General features: G+C 44.4%; 1 protein-coding gene across 6 annotated transcripts; it reads left to right on the forward strand.

Annotated features, from left to right (window-relative positions):
- The first annotated feature begins 1,254 nt into the window (after nt 1-1,254).
- Nucleotides 1,255-18,518, forward strand: prom1b (prominin 1 b). Of its 6 annotated transcripts, XM_062477294.1 has the most exons (29): nt 1,255-1,897; nt 6,853-6,914; nt 7,037-7,063; nt 7,455-7,660; nt 8,307-8,427; nt 8,516-8,579; nt 8,909-8,998; nt 9,392-9,415; nt 9,800-10,017; nt 10,228-10,302; nt 10,394-10,457; nt 10,636-10,644; nt 10,796-10,955; nt 11,048-11,200; nt 11,382-11,505; nt 11,915-12,018; nt 12,116-12,200; nt 12,309-12,455; nt 12,562-12,633; nt 13,349-13,441; nt 13,953-13,970; nt 14,230-14,283; nt 14,374-14,454; nt 14,603-14,671; nt 14,766-14,855; nt 15,509-15,624; nt 16,192-16,257; nt 16,516-16,614; nt 17,212-18,518. In XM_062477294.1, the coding sequence occupies exons 1-28, from the start codon at nt 1,627-1,629 to the stop codon at nt 16,583-16,585; spliced, it is 2,733 nt and encodes a 910-aa protein (XP_062333278.1). In that variant the 5' UTR covers nt 1,255-1,626; the 3' UTR covers nt 16,586-16,614; nt 17,212-18,518. The 6 variants fall into 6 exon arrangements, 5 of the variants coding, with proteins under 5 accessions (XP_062333278.1, XP_062333279.1, XP_062333280.1 ...); XR_009932102.1 differs by having other exon boundaries at nt 15,837-16,614; XM_062477295.1 differs by lacking the exon at nt 13,953-13,970.
- The last annotated feature ends 485 nt before the right edge of the window (nt 18,519-19,003 follow it).

The raw sequence follows: 19,003 nt of genomic DNA on the forward strand, positions 1-19,003 counted from the left end.
ACACACACACACACACAGCCTGTCTCACACACAAACACATAGAAGACTATTCTATTCAGAGCCTACACTGTAGTGCTCTGTTCTCTTCATTCTCAACAGCCATTGGGAGTGTCTGTCAACACGCACACACACACACAGTGTCAACACACACACAGTGTCTGTCAACACACACACAGAAGCATAACACAATGAGTGGTACTATGGGCCCAGTTCTCAAATATTCCAGGAGGCTTTTGGATGAACAGTGTGATGATGAGGTAACAGTTATGTTATTAAGCCCTATGATTAGTGAATATTTATAGTTATGTACCCATACTGTATAATTGGGACACTTTTGCTGTTATAGCTGTTTATCAAAATACATTCAAGTTACAGTGAATATTGGTCTTAGAGTGCAGTCGCAGGTCTTAAATTTGACAAATGTAAGCGTTTAGGGATTACAGCTCCCTTTTTTCCAAGCGACTGAAAGTAATTGGACAATTACTCAATCATGATCTAAAGCATAACCCGATGGAGGCAATCTGATGGCATGGGCATGCATTACCAATGGCACTGGGTCACTAGTGTTTGTTGATGATGTCCCAGGGCAAAAGCAAACAAATTACTTTGTAATATATAAGGACATACTGTCTGTCAAATTCAGCCAAGTTGATTGGCAAAGCATCACAAAGCAGGAAACCCAGCATTTGGTGATGTATCTGATCCAAACTTCCAGCAGTCATTGCCAGCAAAGGATTCTTGACAAAGTATTAAAAATAAACATGTTATTCTTGATTATGTTAATGTATCCAATTAATGTACATTTGAGTCCATGAAATGAAGGTACTGTGTATAAAATAGTTGCAATTCCTAAACGTTTCATATTATATTTATTGTTCAAACCCCTTGACTTAAAATGAAAGTAAGTCTGTAATTCAATTGCATCTGGATGGTCCCATTTCAATTCCATTGTGGTGGCGTACAGACAGAGCCATAATTATGAAATTAGTGTTGACATATAAAGAGAGTTAGATATAGTCTATATCTAACTCCCTCTTTCTCTCTTTCCTTGTGAGTATTTTAGTTTATTTCTCTCTCAGACATATCTGCAAATAGCGATACGTTGCCAGCTGGTAACTTAGGGGTAGCCAGATGAAGCATCACATCTGTGTCTTATCCGAGGATGGAACAAGTGGCGCTGAGACGCCTCTCACGGCGTTGAACACATACAGTACAAGCACTTAATGTGAGCGCATACCTCGCACCATGCCCGTGAATCGTCGACTGCTCGCGCTCAAAGAGAGTTAGGGACGCGCACGAGAGTAACGGAGGACACCGGCATAGTATCACATTCGTTGGTTGAGGATAGTGAATTTTGCGGATATGTGAACCATGCCTTCTTGTCGATTAAATAGGAGTTGACAGAGACGTATGGTTTCTGGATAATTGGAGATTTTTTTAACCAACTTATTTTGTTTAGGGGACTTCACGTCGTTTACGCTGCGGAGGAGACAGATAAGCCGTTGAAGGAGACAGGTGTTCTCCCCGCGTCATCGAGCATTGCTCCCCAGCGTTCTTACATTTCCTATTTTAAACAGTTCTTTATTCAACTTTTTTGTAAATTTTTAAACGGGACAGCTTCGAGTCATGCGGTGGACAGCCGGACTCGTATTGCTACTATGCTGGGGATCATCGAGCAGTCAGCCACAGCGGGATTCACCTGAGGATGACTCTTTCCGTAGCCAAGCGAACTCCTCAAGACAGCGGTCCCCGCCACCTGTGCAGGCCCTAGACTTTGGTTTCGTGCCGTCAGCCGTGTATGAAACACACGCTTATTATGAGCCCGGTACCATTGGAATTCTGTTCCACATGGTACATGCGTTCCTCTACGTGGTCCAACCGAACCCCTTTCCTAAAGGTGAGCTGTTGTAGCCTACCTGCTTTGTTGAATTAGTTTTTGAAGCAGTTTTTATTTATTTAAATGTATTTATGTTTTCATTTTATGGGATATACCCAACATTAGTAGCTCCAGGCAAGATACACTTGACCCGGTAACACATAGTAAGATTCCTGGGAGCCATGGAATAGGCCCTATGTTAGTTTACCAGACTAAATCTGGTGGTGTTACTACATTGCATCTGTAGCTGGCAGTTTAAAGTATTGCCTGTATTCTATTTGAACGGACTGCCTTAACCATGTTTATAAGACTTGGGGCCTTGTGACTTCCATCTACAGGCCAACACTGCACGCGCGTGGTGTTTGTCAATGCGCGAGAGAGGCAGGGAGGATGATTTGATATGATTAGATCCATGTGCCAAATCCCACCTTTGATAAATACCATATATGCCATGACTTTGAAACTCTGTTGTGCTACACGGTCCATTAGATAGGTAACATTAATTTAAGATACATCAGTTTAAGACTATAACAGTGGTGTACAGGCCGCTGTTTGTTGTGTACTGTTTTCTTAGGAGTGGTCACGTTGGAGGATGATTTCAGCATCAATTGGATTGAAGGTTTTAAGTCTGTGCCATTTTGTGCCCATGAGTTAGGGCCATAGGCTAGGTAATCAATTAGCAGAGCAGCTATTCGGGCAGGCTTTCTCAGTCACCTGCCTCAGAAGCTAATACCTTAATCCGCAAGACCATATGTCGTTAGGTTGAGGGACTGTCCAGCATGACACACTCTCCCAAAAGGTATAGCCCACCTGAGAGTGTTGATCATACCAGCACGCCATAACTCAGGGAAGTACCAGGATGGACAACACTCACTCTTTTAGGCTCTGATGCCGTGGCTCTGAACTTAACTATAATTACTAATAGGAGAAGGATGATTTTGCTCAGTGATTCTGGGTAGCAGGTCCCAGGTGCAAAGGTCAAAGGGCAAGGTTTGGTAGATTTTCATATTTCAAATAGGCTTTGACCTGAGACTATTTTGCTTACAAGAATACAAGTATTTTTTGTTTTGATAAAAAAGCATAATTAGGATGTTTGTGTTAAACTATAAAAACCTAACTTAATAACTAAATCATCAACAACATCTCATTGGTTTTTAGTACATTCCTCTTCCAGGAACTGGGAAGTGCCAAGACACCTGATTGGTTAAATGATGTTAGGGAAGGGCAGGGGGCACGCTAATTGGCTTGACGATAAGAAACATTGCCAACAGATATCACACCCCACCTTATCACACTCAAGGCAAAGGTTTACGTTAAAAGAAAGGATAGACACAAGAACACATCTTAAAGGCAGAGTAGGTAATGTTGTTGAGAAGCAATTATTGTCATATTTTCTGAAATAAACTTCACATCCTGATTGCAGCCAATACATTTAAAGGTTTGACAGTAAAATGAAATCAATCCGATATCTGTGGGAGTCGCAGGACTGTTATAAACACAACAAAACATTAAGGTCGGACCGGCACTACTGATTGGATGGCATTCATAAAGGGGGTCTGGGAACCCCAGTCAATTAACACTGTGCTACAGCTATCCTGGTCCTATCAAGTGTCTAGGGAAAAAGGGATCTACATCTCTGCCTGTATCATGTTCCTCCTCCTCCTCTCTCTCTCTCTCTCTCTCTCTCTCTCTCTCTCTCTCTCTCTCTCTCTCTCTCTCTCTCTCTCTCTCTCTCTCTCTCTCTCTCTCTCTCTCTCTCTCTCTCTCTCTCTAATGCCACATTCCTCCCCCTTTCTCCTCCGGATCCCTTCCCCCTTTCTCTCCTGTTTCAGGGTGATGGAATGAGCGTTGCATCTCACCCAGACATCACAATCTGACTCACACCTGTCCTGCACAGCACAGCCTTAATCTATGTATAACTTCCCTCTAATGTTGCTGGGTGATGGGTCTTGTCACTGTGCTGACGTTGCCTGGTGGTCGGCATGTAACTTAACGTAGCTCTGACTCTGTCTGTGCCCACAGTTTGAATCTTATCCTCCTGAGGCACTGAGTAGAGATTAGAGGATTAGCGATAGGAGGGCTGATGCTAAAGCTATGCTAGTGTTCGCTACAGATGGCATTGTCACACGCACACATATACATACACACACACACGCACACACACACTGGTCTACGCACAGATTCACAAAGACACACACTGAAACTGGGTCATAGCTTCGGTGTTTGTCTGTTGTGTTAATTACGGTGACAGCCTCGCAATCAGGTGTTTATCCGTTAGGTGGTGGCTTTAGACAGAATACAGGGCCCCAAAACACATCATATTTATGCTGCATATTATGATAACTAAAACCTAAAAATAAAACAACATTTGTATTTAGTGATTCAGTCTCTCATGATCAGAGTTTTATGTAAGCAAGAAAAAAATATTTGAAAAAACAGGTTATGTGTCGCTTCAGGGTTGATGGTGTTGGTTCATATTTGTAATCCCTGACTCATCCATGTAAGTTGATTCTGGATAAGTCAACATGTTTACAGTGACCAGGTAAGCCTCTGATGACAGGCTTATAAAAGCACCCAAGAAAGTTGGCTGGTGATGAGTGCCTATCCGATTTAGGGCCTTGGAGTTCAAATATTTTCATTTTTGTAGTATAGTTTATTTTTTTTTATTTTTTTTGTCTTGGTAACTAAAAGGATCACAAAGTACCAATCTAGCGTGCTATAGCTGTGTAGTTTTTTAATATTTAGTTATACACCTGGCTGTATCATGATGGTATTATGTGAATGTGTTTTTATGTTTCAAAGGGTAATATATGTTTGTGTGCTTATGTGCATTAATGTGTGCATCCTTATGCGTGTGTGGCATGAAAATAAATGCGTGTGAGGTTGTGTACGGTCTTAAACCAACCACTTCATAATCCTAATGAACAGTTCAGTGTGCAGAAGAGGATTGGGTTATATTTACCCAGTAAGAAGGTTGAACTGACTTACACATCACTACACAGCATGTCCCTTGCCAACAGTAAACCAAGCAGTAGCCTAGCTTGCAGAAGTCTACATACAGTAGCTCTCCTACAGTACTAAGTATAGACATGAGTGTTTACATGGGTGGGACAGGCACTAAGTAAAGTTAGGACCAAATGGTATATTTGGAAATGCTTTATTCTAATTCTTAAGGTTATAAATATAACCTAACCTTATAAATATAACCTAAGAATAACAAGCTGTTGCTTGTTACATGTACACTGTAGGACCAGAAACCATTGAGAGACTATTCTGGGTTTATATAAATAGGCTTACCTAGTACCCGTTAAGTAAGAACTAAAGTAAGTAAGAACTAGGAGTTTACCATGTTTCTTATGTCACAATCCGAAGTCAAAATAGTTGTCTATAAGATTTGTGGTACAGCATCCCAGGTCTGGGGGGCTTTCTCCAGCCATCCCATCTGTCCAATTGTACTTCTCAGGGGTTACCCCCTTGGTTCCTTTCACTTAGCTAGCTAGCTAGCTGTTGGGTCTCTGATCTAAGCTAAGCTAAGCTAGGCTAGGCTAGGCTAAGCTTCCCAGGGAATTGAATGCAAGGGTAAGTGGCTAAGAAACTACAGGTGGCAAATATGCTGAGAAACAGTAGCCTAATACTCCAGAAACCACATTGCAATGATTGTGCAAATCAGTCCTTATTGTGAAGCTAGTCTGTAATGCATGATTTTTGATTTCAATGCTTGAGGCACATTAGAAATCTAGACAGTTTAAAGACTTGTGTCCAAATGTAGTTTTGGAGCCAGTGTGCAGCTGTGTGGCCTGTCTTAATCTCACGTTACATTTGACCTCCTTACCTCTACACACCTTAACTGTCCTCCTACCACTTGTGCTGAATTTGTGTGTCTGCGTGTGTGTGTGTGTGTGGAAGTCTTGGAAGGTGACGAGCCATGTGGAGGTTTAGGGAAAACACTTATGACTGTCAATGGTTTGTGTTGATGTGTGTGTGTGTGTACTAAACAGCATGTGTGTGTATCTGCAACAGTCCGAGACTAAACTGTTGTCCATCTGCTTGTCTCGTGCGGTGAATTTGTGTCCAGATCCAGGATGTGTGAGATTAGGAGGGGGAAATATGTGGGTCTGCGTCTGCTGCAGTCACGCACACGTGCACACAAACAACCAAACACGTAAAGACCGACTTCTAAACAAGCAGGGAATGACATTCAAAGACCGATGGGATTTACCATGTTGTGGGTCATGAACATGAACACATCCTGTTGTCAACAGACCAGCTACTAAATGTCAACAGACCAGCTACTAAAAGGAGGAGTAATATAGGATGTGTGTGTGTTATTGAGGTAGGCCTACATTTAGACAGCTGGGACAACTGTATCTGATGGGTACAATATGTGTGTCTGTGTGTTAGGTCATTAGTGTTTACATGCTGAGTAACATGTGACTCATAGTCTGAAGAAAGGTATTACTGAACATGTAGGCTTATTACTGTGTCTGCTGACCCATATAAACAACTAATGAACATCCCTATGGATAGGACAGACTCTGACGCTCACACACACACACAAATATACACACACACACTCATCCTTCACACACACATACAGTGTGCACACACACACGTGCACCTGGATCCAAAATGTGTTGTTTGGTTCTTCACTCTAAGTGATATTGCCATGAGTTCATAGCAGACAGCCAAAAAATAAAAATTGTTGGATTGAAATACCTATCTTTTTCATGCCAAATACTCACTACATATAGATGGGATGGCTTTCAACTAAAAGATAGCCAGTCTAGGTTCTCCTATAATGTCTGTTCCTACAGTACCTGCGTGACTGTTAGTATTCTTACCTTGTCAGACTACTTTGGTGATGCTAGTCAGTTTCATTTGCACCAGAACTTACTGCAACTAGTACTTTGATTAAATATTGCTACGATAACGGTTTATATCATGACTAACTTTTTCTGTGTATCTGTCTGTCTCAGATCTGATCGTTAGAGTCATTCAGCAGAACATGGGAGGCATCAAAATAGAGGAGTGGAGGAAGGTTGGTCGATGTTTTGCTCCTCATTCACTTCCCTTGATGTCTAAACTGGAACCACAAACCTTACTCTGTTTGTCTCTCTCTTTCTCTCTCTCTCTTGTGCGTGTGTGTGCTCTGTTGTGCAGCCAGACAATGTGGTCCTGTTACTCCAGGTATGGTTGCATTTACACACTCTTACACACCTCACAGAGAGAATCACAGGATGGATTGATGAAGGATGGATGAGGGTGTGGTTGATGGTTGAGCTGAATAATGGACACATGAATGGACACAAGAGGAAACAAATGACTGACAAGTCTCCTCCTACTCTTCCTCTTCTTACTCCTCCACCTCCTTCTCCTCCTCCTTCATCTCCTCCCCCTCCGTCTGTTCCTCCACTACCTCCTTCTCCTCTTCCTCCTTCTTCTCCTCCTTCTCCTGCTTCTCCTCATCCCACTCCCCCACCTCCTTTTTCTTCTCTTCCTCCATCGAATGCTCCTCCTCGTACTCCTCGCACTCCTCCACACCCTTCTCCTCCACCCCGTCCTCCTGCTCTTCCTCCAGGCCATCTACTATGAGATGGGCTTCATCGTGTGTGTGTGCGCGGGGTGTGTGTTTGTGCTGCTGATGCCCATCGTGGGGATGTGCTTCTGTGTGTGTCGCTGCTGTGAGAACTGCGGCGGCGAGATGCACCAACGCCAGAGGAAAAACATTGACTGCCAGCGAGGGTTCTTCACCACCGCGCTCGTCGCCACTTCCATCTTCATCACGTAAGTACCTCCTCCTCCTCTCTCCCCTTGTTATCATAACCAAAACTATCATCATCACAATAATCATCATCACTATTCTCTTTTTTTCCAATATTGACATGGATTACTTCAAGATGTTCACTAACTAAAAATAACAAAAAGATTTCAGAACCGGGCAGGTTTTTTGTTTTCTTCTATTAACTGCTATCATCTGCTTATTCAGTTGAGATAACTACAGTTCCCTGTTATGACACATTGACTGTCCATGGTAACCTTGTGGGTAAATGTATCCACTGTGAACAGTATGATAAAGGAACACAGGACAGACACACAAAGTCTGAACAGCGCAGGGCAGTTAGGAGCCATTGATACTGCTGGGCAGTGACACAGCTTTCTCTCTGTCTGAATGGGTGGCTGTTTGATGCCCCCTCACTCCTCACAGAAAGAGAGAGAGAGAGTGAAAAAGAGAGAGGCGGAAGGTTGTCAGAGGAACAGGATTAACATCTTTGTAGAGGCAATGTTAAGCAGGCAGTGGTTGCATAGCACCCTCTCCTGGCCAACATCTCCTACTGCTTCTATCCCCATCAGCGTCTTATTTTGCTGAAATTTGTGGTCCACATGTTTATTAACACCTGTATGTGTGTGTGTGTGTTTGCATGGGTTGCAGGGTGGGAGTTCTGTTTGCGTACGCTGCAAATCACAACATCAGCTCCCAGATCAAGAGTACCAGACGTCTTATCAACGCCAACATGAGAGACCTGAAGACCTTTGCCAACAACACCCCTGCAGTGAGTAAACACACACACACTCTCACACACTCACACACACACACAGTGAAACTTGTGTTTTCTAATGTGTCTTTGTTTTGTCTTACAGCAAATTGACTACTTGACAGCCCAGTATTCTACTGCCAAGAACAAAGTCCTTTCAGACATGGATAGTGAGTCTCAGACTTCTAACCTCACTTTCTCTTTACTGTGCTGAAAACACAACTTTGTTACATTTTGAAACATCAACAAACATATGCTTAATACAACTGAAAAGTAAAAAAGTTTTTTCCCAGACCGTCAGAATTTTTTTTGTTTACTGACACACCTAGCACAGAGCATAGACCTAGTGATTGTGCCCTCCATATAAACTGTCAGGTAGAGGTGTTGTCATGGTCACGGCTGAGTGGGCTGGCAGGTAGAGTTGTTGTTATGGTAACGACTGTGTGGATTGGCAGGCAGAGGTGTTGTTGTGGTAACGGCTGTGTCCCTGTGCTGACAGACATTGGGCCGTTGCTGGGAGGGAGGATTCAATCACAGCTGGAGAAAGAGGTGGTGCCATCTCTGGATAGCGCCCTCCGCATGGCTGGAGGTAACACACACCCTGTCACACCACAGACGCAGGAACTCACACACATCACTCACAACTCTTCAATGAAATTGTTCAATTAGTGTTCAGGCAGTTCTCATCAGATTCTGGATGTTTAGGGAAGATCCAGAATCTCAAAAAGTAATCTTGACATAGTTGTTTTCTAGATGTGCAGTTATTTGAATGTGTTTTGTGTGTCACATGCCACTACTACCGAAGACAAATTTCCACTTGTGTGGACATCAAGCTTTTTAACTAAATTATATTATTTTATATTCTACAGTATGTACATACTATAAATATATATTCTCCACAAGCACTAACAAGGCCTTATTGACTCTCTAGTTGTCTTACATATTAACATATTTCCTCCCCTAATTATTTCTCTCCTTAAAGTGAAAGTGGAGAGTGCAATCAAAGGTAACAGGAACTGACCCTGAGTCGGTGTTGTGTCCCTGTGTCCCAGTGTCACTGTGAACCCATACCATCCTTGTTTCTGGTTTGATAAGGACTAATTCTGTGTCAGTGCTGTGTCCCAGTGTCACTGTGAACCCATACCATCCTTGTTCCTAGTTTGATAAGGACTGATCCTGAGTCAGTGCTGTGTCCCTGTGCTGTTATGGTTGTGGATGTGCATAGCCGGTATGGTCATCTGTGGAGCCCAGTGTCATCTAAGAATTCTTTCTGCTGGGAAAATGTGTGTATATGTGTAACAGGCAACAGTTCCTAACTTATTCTCCTCCCCCCCTTCTCCCTTCTCCCTCCTCCTCCCCCTCCCCCCCCCCCCCCTCCCACTCCCCCCAGCCATGCGGGAGACCAAGGAGGGCCTGGAGACGGTCAGCTCCTCTCTGGAGGTGCTCCATGAGGGGACGGCCCGCTTGCAGGCCAGCCTGGCCGGGGAGCGCTCCTCCCTGTCCAACACCCTGTCGGACCCTGCCTGCACCAACGGAGCCGTGTCTCACACCTGCAACACCATCCGCTCTACACTCACACAGCTGGGGATCAACGCCGACTTCACCGGGGTAGGATACCAGGGGGCAGGGGTGACAGTCTGTGCATAGACGAACAAACAAACACCTATGCATCTCACGCACACACACACATACACACACAAACACACACATACACACGTACCACCAAGATGCAAGTTGAGCCCCTGCAGAAAAGATTCACCCAGCCCACCCACTCATCCTAGCCCATGCTAAGGTGCTCCTCCCACCTCTTTCTTACAGCTTCCTGATGTGGTCGATCAGCTGGACAGTCTGGATGCCTTACTGAAGACAGACCTCAGCAACATCGTCCAGAGGGTCTGTATACTGGTCCTGTCCTCCCAGACCTCCACACTAACACTGCATGCTGGTCTGAAAGGTTATATGTCTGTCTTTCTTTTGTCCACAGGGCTACTCATCCTTCAATGACACTCCCAGACTGGTGAAAGAGCAAACCAAGGAAGTGGTGGCAGGTGTGTGTGTTCAACTCCACTTGGCGTGTCTGTGCAACAGACCTAGTTTGATCAAATTGTATTTATTTCAAATACCTTTGAAAGACTATTTAGGTCAGGTAAGCCCCATTTCTATCATCTTTCACTTTTTTTCTCTTTCTTTTCCTCTCCATCTGCACCGTGCTTGTGGATAAAACAGCATTGCCTCGTAAGTGCTAGGGCACAGTGTGTCCCTGTTCTCTTGCCGTAGTCACCCCAAATCCCAAAAGTTAATCCTTGTGTACAAAGATGTTAGCTAAAATGGCCAGATGCTCGACAAAGATAAACACATTTCTTTCTGTGTGCGTGTGCTTGTGTAGGAGTAAAGGGAATGCTGGATAAGATTGGAGGAGAGATTATTGGCTTTTCCAAGATGTTCCCAGTGGAGCCATCTCTGGCTAACTTCACCATCTTCCTGGGTCAGGGCCAAAAGAACATCGAGTCCTACTACCCCCAGATCGACCAGCTAGATTTCTACAGGTGCGTGTGTGTGTGTGCATGTGTTACTGTATAGACTGACAGCCCTCCATTATAGTGTGTGCACATCCAATAATTGTGTGTGCGTGTCACAGGTGGATAGGCTGCGTGACTGTTCTGTGTACAGTGGTTCTGATCCTGGCTTTCAACTTCCTGGGTCTGCTGTGTGGCACCTGTGGCTACGACAAACAGGCCACGCCCACCACCCGTGGCTGCCTCTCCAACACTGGGGGCAACCTGCTCATGGCGTGAGTAACAGCAACAGGGGCAGAAACTAGAGAGGCAGGCAGGCAGGGAACCAACAGAGAGACAAGAATGGCCGAAAGACCTCTGTTCGGTTCAATGTCAAATTGTATCTCCTGCTTTCTCTCTTTCTCTCTCTATTTCTTTCTCTCTCTTTCTCATCTCCTGTCTCTCTCTCTCTTTCAGAGGGGTAGGGTTCACCTTCATCTTTGCCTGGGTGCTGATGGGAGTTGTAGCTGCTGGTTTCCTGGTCGGGGGAAACGTGGAGAAGTTGGTTTGCGAGCCTTTGGCTAACAAGCAACTGTTTAAGGTGATACTCCTCTCCCCCTCCTTCTCATCCCTCGCTTCCTGTTTCGGTCTCTCGAGCCTCTCAAACTCATCCATCCTCGTTCTCTGCCCCAGGCTCCCCCCCTCTATCTCTCGTTTTCTCACTGTCTCTCTCTCTCTCTTCCTCACTCTCTCTCTCTTTCATTTCTTCTCTCGCTCTCACTTTTTCTCTCTCCCCGCCCGCCCGCCCTCTCACTGTCACTCTGTTTGTCTTGGAACTGGATCTTGACTGAGGAGGATACACTTTTACAACAACATTGCACACTTGTATGCTGGTGCTCATAGGAGGGGGTGTGTCAGCTGACTGTTAGTGTGTGTGTGGTCGTGTGTGAATGTATGTCTGTACTGGTTATGTATATACATGTACAATAATACTATATATGTGTGTGTAGATCCTAGACACTCCTTACATGGTTCACCCATCCAAGAAGAACTTCCTCCCTGGAATGCTTTTCCAGAATCCCAACATCGACCTCACTGTAGGAAGCATGTACCGGTAAGACATGACACACACGGCACCCCCCCCCACACACACACACACACACACACACACACCCAGGAAGGTGTTCATGTGTATGTGTCCTCTCTCCTAGGGAGTGTGTGAAAAACAACGGTCTGTATCATGCTCTGCAGCTGGAAACCATGTTCAACATCAACAGCTTCCTAAACAGGACTGTGGTCAGTATTACTGTGTGTGTGTGTGCTTGTGTGCGTATTCACTGTACATTGTCTTACCATGTACTCCTTCAATTGTTGTCTGACTTGTGACCGGTGTGTGTTTTGCAGTACAACAAGGACCTGAGCAAAGTGTTTGAGGGTGTGAAGATAGACCTGCAGAGTATTCAGCTGCTGGATCCGGAGGGAAGAGACAACCTTATCAACTTTGCCAACACTGGAGTGGGAGAGATCAACTTTGCAGCCTACCTGGCTGAGGTAACCTGTCAGAGAGAGAGAGAGAGAGAGAGAGAGAGAGAGAGAGAGAGAAAGAGAGAGAGAGAGAGAGTTTGTTTTTTACTCACCCATGTGTTATGTTTTCCAGGTGAACAAGGGCGTGACTCTGGTGGATCTCTTGTCCTTCTGCAACGAGCTTGAGGCTCAGGCTGACCAACTGGTGAATCCCGTTCAACTTAAGAAATCCCAGTCGATTCCCCAAATCACACAGTCAGATGAGTCCAACCCAATTCTACTCTGTCAGATAAGAGTCAAACTCCCATATTGTAAGATGCATGTGAGCTTTAAAAAAAGAGTGTATACGTGTGTGTCCGCAGAGTAAAAATACGAATTCAGACAGTTTCCCCCCAGAAAGTTGTTTTCCTTTTCGTGGTCAGCCTTTGGGCCTCGGAGGTTTAAACAAGCCACCCATTCACCATGAACACACACACACTAATGTACATCACACACACACGCACACAAACAAACACACACATGCACACACTCATGGGACATGTGTTGGTGGGATGACTGTGGACCATTTAAAGACTGTGGTCAGATTTAGGGTTCACATAGAACATGTAATGAGTGTGTGTGTGTGTGTGTGTGTGGTGGTGGGGGGGCATCATGCAGTCTGGGTGTGGTGAAGTGTAAGGTCTGAGCGCAGCAATGAATGGTTAGGTTCAGAGCCTGGATCTTGGCCACATCAGTACAATGGAGACCAGCTACATCGTACAGGCCTGCATGAGGCACATTTGGATAAAACTGTTAACTACGCATCTTTGTCTTTCTCTCTCCCTCTCTTTCTATCCCTCTCTGTATCTCTTTCGTTCTCTCCCCCCGCTCTATCAATCTCTGTTCCTCTGTCTGTATATATACGTATCTGGTATGTGTAGCCACGAGGAGCTCTGGAGAACGCACTGAAGGGCCATGCCAGCAATATCAGACAGATTCACAAAGAACAGGTTGTCCCAATGGAGCAAGCAGTGGTAATTACAAAAACGCAGACACATTCACACAGGTATACTGATATGCACAATGTACATGTACAAAAAACATACATGTAAATGAATACACACACATGAACAGGCATTCTAACATGCATGCATGCATACACAAAACACAGACAGGTACACGCTTTCACACATACACACACATACCACCACACACAGGGACACGCTGTCACACATACACACACATACCCCCACACACAGGCACATGCTTTCACACATACACACACATACCCCCACACACAGGGACACACTTTCACACATACACACACATACCCCCACACACAGGGACACACTTTCACACATACACACACATACCCCCACACACAGGGACACGCTTTCACACATACACACATGTACCCCCACATACAAAGCCCTCTGTCCCCTGTCTCCTCCTTGGTCAGGAGAGGAATCAACTCAGCACAGTCCTCCATTTCTGTTCTCTCACCTTGTTCTCTCCCTTGTTCTCTCTCCTATAATGGTGGCTAAGAAATTTGTGAGAGCTCGGGTAAGCCGGTGACTGTTTAGGCCATGTTTTACGTTTAGAACCTCCGTCGTGAGTCGTGAAAGTGTTGTGCCTTGTGAGGCGAAATTGCGCAAGAGTGCTCCTTTACAGTATGTGTCTGTGTCTGTATGCACGTGTGTGTGTTTGTATTCATGTATGTGTGTTTGTATGCATGTGCATGTGTTTGTGTTCATGTGTGTGTGTGTGTGTTTGTATTCATGTGTGTGTGTTTGTATTCACGTGTCGTTTCTCTCAATTACAGAGTAGCCTCAGCTCAAGCATCCGCTTACTGCAGAGAACATCTAGAGAACTACCGGTAAGGAAACACACACACACACACACTCCCCCCCTTCCCCCCCACACACACACACAAACACTGATTACCCTCAATATTTCCCTCTCTCAGACCAAAGTCACAAATGTCCTGAGTGCTATCGACGCAGCCGAATACCTCATAACCCAGAATGCATCACACGTGGTCAAGCAGGTAAAGCGTTTGGTAGAACACACACACATTCACAACTCCTGTCCTAATGCCATATACGCCTTTACATGTGATCTTATCACTAAATCAACACTGCTTTTCAAGCCCCCCACACACACGTAACAGTATACATCCCCCCTCTGCTCTACAGGAAACAGACGCCTATATACAGACTTTGGTGGGCTACTTCAAACAGTACACCACTTGGGTGAAGAACTCTGTGAGTACGGAACATAGATCCGCATGCACAACATCCCACATCAAGTTGTATCATGTTATATAAACGTATGTGCGTGTGTGTTTCTCTCTCATAGCTGACGGGGGAAGTGGCTCAATGTAAACCCATCAGTAACCTGGTCGACTCCATGGAGATAGTGGCCTGCAGCTTCATAGTGGACTCAGTGGTAAGATACACTGATTATGTGTGCGTGCGTGTGTCTCTGTGTGTTTTCATTTGTGGTTGGAGTGAATGCATTTATAGTCGACATAAATGGCTCTTTTGATTCTGAGAGGGAGCTCTGGGTATTTGGGTGGAGGAAGTGGTGTGTATGTGTGATGCTATTGGGGAGAGTGGAGTTTTGGAGCCAGTCACATGTGCAGTATGTCCAAACACACTTATACACACACACACACACACACAGACCTACACACACATGCACACATTCTACAGACAGGCTGTGTATACCAGACAGGTTCCTCTCTGTTCACACGTAGACCCCCAGAGGCTTGGAGGGTCAGAAAGTGTGTGCTTGTGTGTGTGTGTGTGTGTGTGTGTGTGTGTGTGTGTGTGTGTGTGTGTGTGTGTGTGTGTGTGTGTGTGTAGTAAACAATATTCAAACTGTGGTTTCTCTATAGATTTTAAATATACTGTATAGTGTGGTTTGCATGCGTACAGAATGTTCTGCACTTGAGCCTGTCTATCTGTGTATACACGTGTATTTCTTGCAGTGCATTTGTGTGTTGAAAAAAGTCTAGCCTGTTATTAGCTGTTATTTCCCAGATGTTCAGTTGAACAAAATGTTTTGTGTGTGCGTGTGTGTTTGTGTGTGTGCTTCAGAACACGTTCTGGTTCGGTCTGGGATGCTGCTGTATCTTCCTCATCCCCAGCACCATCTTTTCTGTAAAACTGGCCAAGTACTACCGGAGGATGGACACAGAGGATGTCTTTGAGGAGTAAGTACACACAAACAACACACGTTAATATCTACCTTCCTTTGCTGCTGTAGTTATAGAGTAACACCTAACTCTTCCTCACTCTCTTTGTTTATCTTTCTCTCCTTCCCTTTATTATCCTCCCCGATCTTTTTTGATCTTTTTCTCGTTCTCACTACCTTCCTTCCTGTCTTTCTCTTTCATCTCCTGCTTCCCTCTGTTCCCTCTGTAAGTTCCTCTTACCCCTGGCTTGTTGCACTCTGACACCTCAGTCCTTCATGTCTCTGAGTTGTTTTCCGTCTTGCTAAACCCCTCACAGGTGCAACACACCTTTTTTATATTTCCCAGGGGTGTCTCTCCAAATCTCGTGCTCTTTATCCTTCATGCCCCGAACACACACACCGGAATCCATCGCTGTCTCCGTGCTTTCACGCTTTCTCGTTCTTCTTCTTCTCTCGCCTCATTGTCCTGTTACATCGGTTTCTGAATCCATCTGAGGATCTGTCCATACTTGTCGTTCACCAAGAAGAGCTCACCTTCTGTCTTTCCCAGTTGACCTCCTGTGCACCTTCATTTTTTGTGTTGCAGTATGGTTATAACAGGTTACCATGGAGAGCAGGTATTTGGTATCCATGGCAACCCAGCCATGTTCAGGTATGCACCAGAAATCTTTCAATACTGCATGGCTTCCTGAACGCTAGCGACTGGTGAAGGGGTACTGAAGGTGTATACGTGTCTGTCTCCGTGACTATTGTACTCGTCACTATGAGTTGCTAAACACAGGACGTTTGGCATGATGTAGTCATTGGTGCATGAGAAGAGTTCAAGAGAAGAAGACTGGAGGTATAATCAGAAGCCCCTGTTTATGTGTGTGTGTATGTGTGTGTGAGGGTGTGTGTGTGTCTGCGGTAGTTGCCCATCCTACAACACCCTGACTCGCTTCCCCCGAGCCTCTGCCCCTCCACAGTATCCTGACTGGTGACACTGAGGAGGGCTCTCACCACCAGAGAGGTACAGCCACAAAACTCCCAAACTATCATCAAACAACTACAAAACTACCATCAACTAACCCCAATACCGACATCAACTACTGCAAAACTACCATCAACTAACCCAATACCGCCATCAACAACTGCAAAACTACCATCAACTAATCCCAATACTACCATCAACCAACTACAAAACTACCATCAACTAACCCCAATACTACCATCAACCAACTACAAAACTACCTTCAGCCAACCATAAAACTACCATAAATCAAACATCAAACTTTAAACATCCCCAAAACATGAACCAATAAAAACCTACGTATATGTCAAACTAACTAACAAGATTTAACTGCTGGTAAAAGCCATTATGCAAGGTCTCTTCAGGTCACACTGTTTGAGGTTCTTACCTTTGTATCCTTTCTTTCTCACCATAAGCCTCTCCCTTTCTCTCATTTACCATTCATCATCATCTCTCTCACCACTCCCATCCCATCCCACCATTCCCAAATCACCAGCTGAAACAATCCTTGATCCTAAATACAAAACTATGGTGATGACGATTATTGTGTTGATGATGAAAAAGATCATGACCGTGACATTGTTCTTCTCTCCAAAGCGGCCAAGAGAACTGGAACTGACGTAGCCCTGACAGTAGGTGAAGTTCAACCTGACCCAGAAAGTACATCTCTCACCCTCACGACCCGCATCCTGTGACACAAATGTTTCTCCTCTTTTCCAGGTGAACCAGAACTCCCTTCCCAACAAGCGACACAGAAAGGGGAGGGGCAGCACACCAAAGGGGGGCAAGAATCATTGTACTGAGAGGGCTCCTGTCCTGACCCCTGACCCCAACCTTCACTCCATTAGACAAGGGTGTTGGTGATCAGCCAATTAGAATCATTCAAATGACCCCTCTCCCTGCACAACCACCACCACACATTCTAGTAATCAATCACAGCATTAGCATTTTAAACATTTCAGATGATCAGTCTGTTTCATTGGACAGTATTCCTGATGAATGAGTGTTATTTATACAGTAAATGGATATGTATTATAACTTTTTAGAATATAGGTTTGTTACAACTTCATGTGCTGTTCACCTCTCTGACAAGTGTACATTTTATACGCTTTCAAGACATTTGAAAGTTTTATATGTTTTGTTTGTCCATTTTTCTTTTATAACCATGTTTGTAGATACTTTTTTCTCTCTCTCTCTCCTGTCTGTATTATGTCTGGGAATGTTTGATACTATGGAAACTTGGTGCAAGCTTTGGCTCTGAAAGGCTCCATATCTGTAACCTGATAGCTTGCAACACCGACTCTATTTCAATTCCATCAATTCCACAAGTAATTTTTTTTTTGGATTGCTTCATTGAATAAGAACATTATTTTTTAATAAGTTAATTATAAGAAGACAGTTTTGATACTTTTTCTAATTGAATTTCATTGAAACTGATTTCCTAAATTGACGGAATTAAAGCAGGATTGTCCCCACACAATTTTAGCAGAGAAGTATCAGAAGGTACAAACAGCTCTTTATAATCTGTCATGTTGTCTCATCATCAATAGGCTGAACTTGCTCCAGTGTCTTATGCAAACTACTGAGGTTGTCCTGCTCCATGTTACTGCAGGAGGGACAGTGCTATAAGCTACCATTACTGTTAAAACACACACACACTTTGTAACAACTAACAGACATACTCATACTGTATCTTATTGTAGACTTTTTTCTTCTTTTTTTTCACAAGGCCATGTTATCAGACTCTTAGGTGATTGTGAAATCAGACCTACATAGCTATGTCCCGTCTAGATTGCCGGGTAACAGTGGTTATGTGATGTCCCTTCCTGCTCTGTCTGAGCACACCATTGTTGAGAGGTGTTCCAGCTGTGAAAACTGAGAAATAAAGACTTCAGTCGAGTAAACCTGGGTCTCCTCAATCTTTAGTTTGTCTTTCTATCTTTAGTCATTTTATGTCTTTCAGCGTGAACAGTTAATGGGATTCCACACAAGCCCAAAAGGACCATGAACAGCTTTAGAATGTTGACAACTGCTCCATGATAAACAGCAGAGGAGGAAAAGGAGGGAGAGGATGGACAGAGAAAAAAAAGAGTGGGGGGAATAATCTGTATCTGTATAGCGTCTGTGTATCAAGAGCTCCCCACTGACTGCCAAAAAACACAGGATACTGTAGAGAGCACTCATGTGACATGCACACACATGCATGCATACACACACACAGAGTGTGTTTGGGTTTGTTTCGGGGGGCTAGGGGAGTGAGGGAGGAGTTAGGGGGGCTCAAGGTGGCGTGATATAGCTGCATCCTATCAGACGAGGAATACTTTAAGTGAATTAGAAGAGAACATCTGGTACAGAGGACAACCCCTAGACACACACACACACAGGCACT

The sequence above is a fragment of the Osmerus eperlanus genome, chromosome 14 (genome assembly GCF_963692335.1).
Source record: "Osmerus eperlanus chromosome 14, fOsmEpe2.1, whole genome shotgun sequence".
Taxonomy (NCBI): Eukaryota; Metazoa; Chordata; class Actinopteri; order Osmeriformes; family Osmeridae; genus Osmerus; species Osmerus eperlanus.

Coding starts and splice junctions, on each gene's coding strand:
- prom1b (XM_062477294.1), top strand. CDS start 1,627: ATGCGGTGGACAGCCGGACTCGTATTGCTACTATGCTGGGGATCATCG. Junction 12,019..12,115: donor ACTGTAGGAAGCATGTACCG/GTAAGACATGAC, acceptor CCTCTCTCCTAG/GGAGTGTGTGAAAAACAACG. Junction 12,201..12,308: donor GCTTCCTAAACAGGACTGTG/GTCAGTATTACT, acceptor TGTGTTTTGCAG/TACAACAAGGACCTGAGCAA.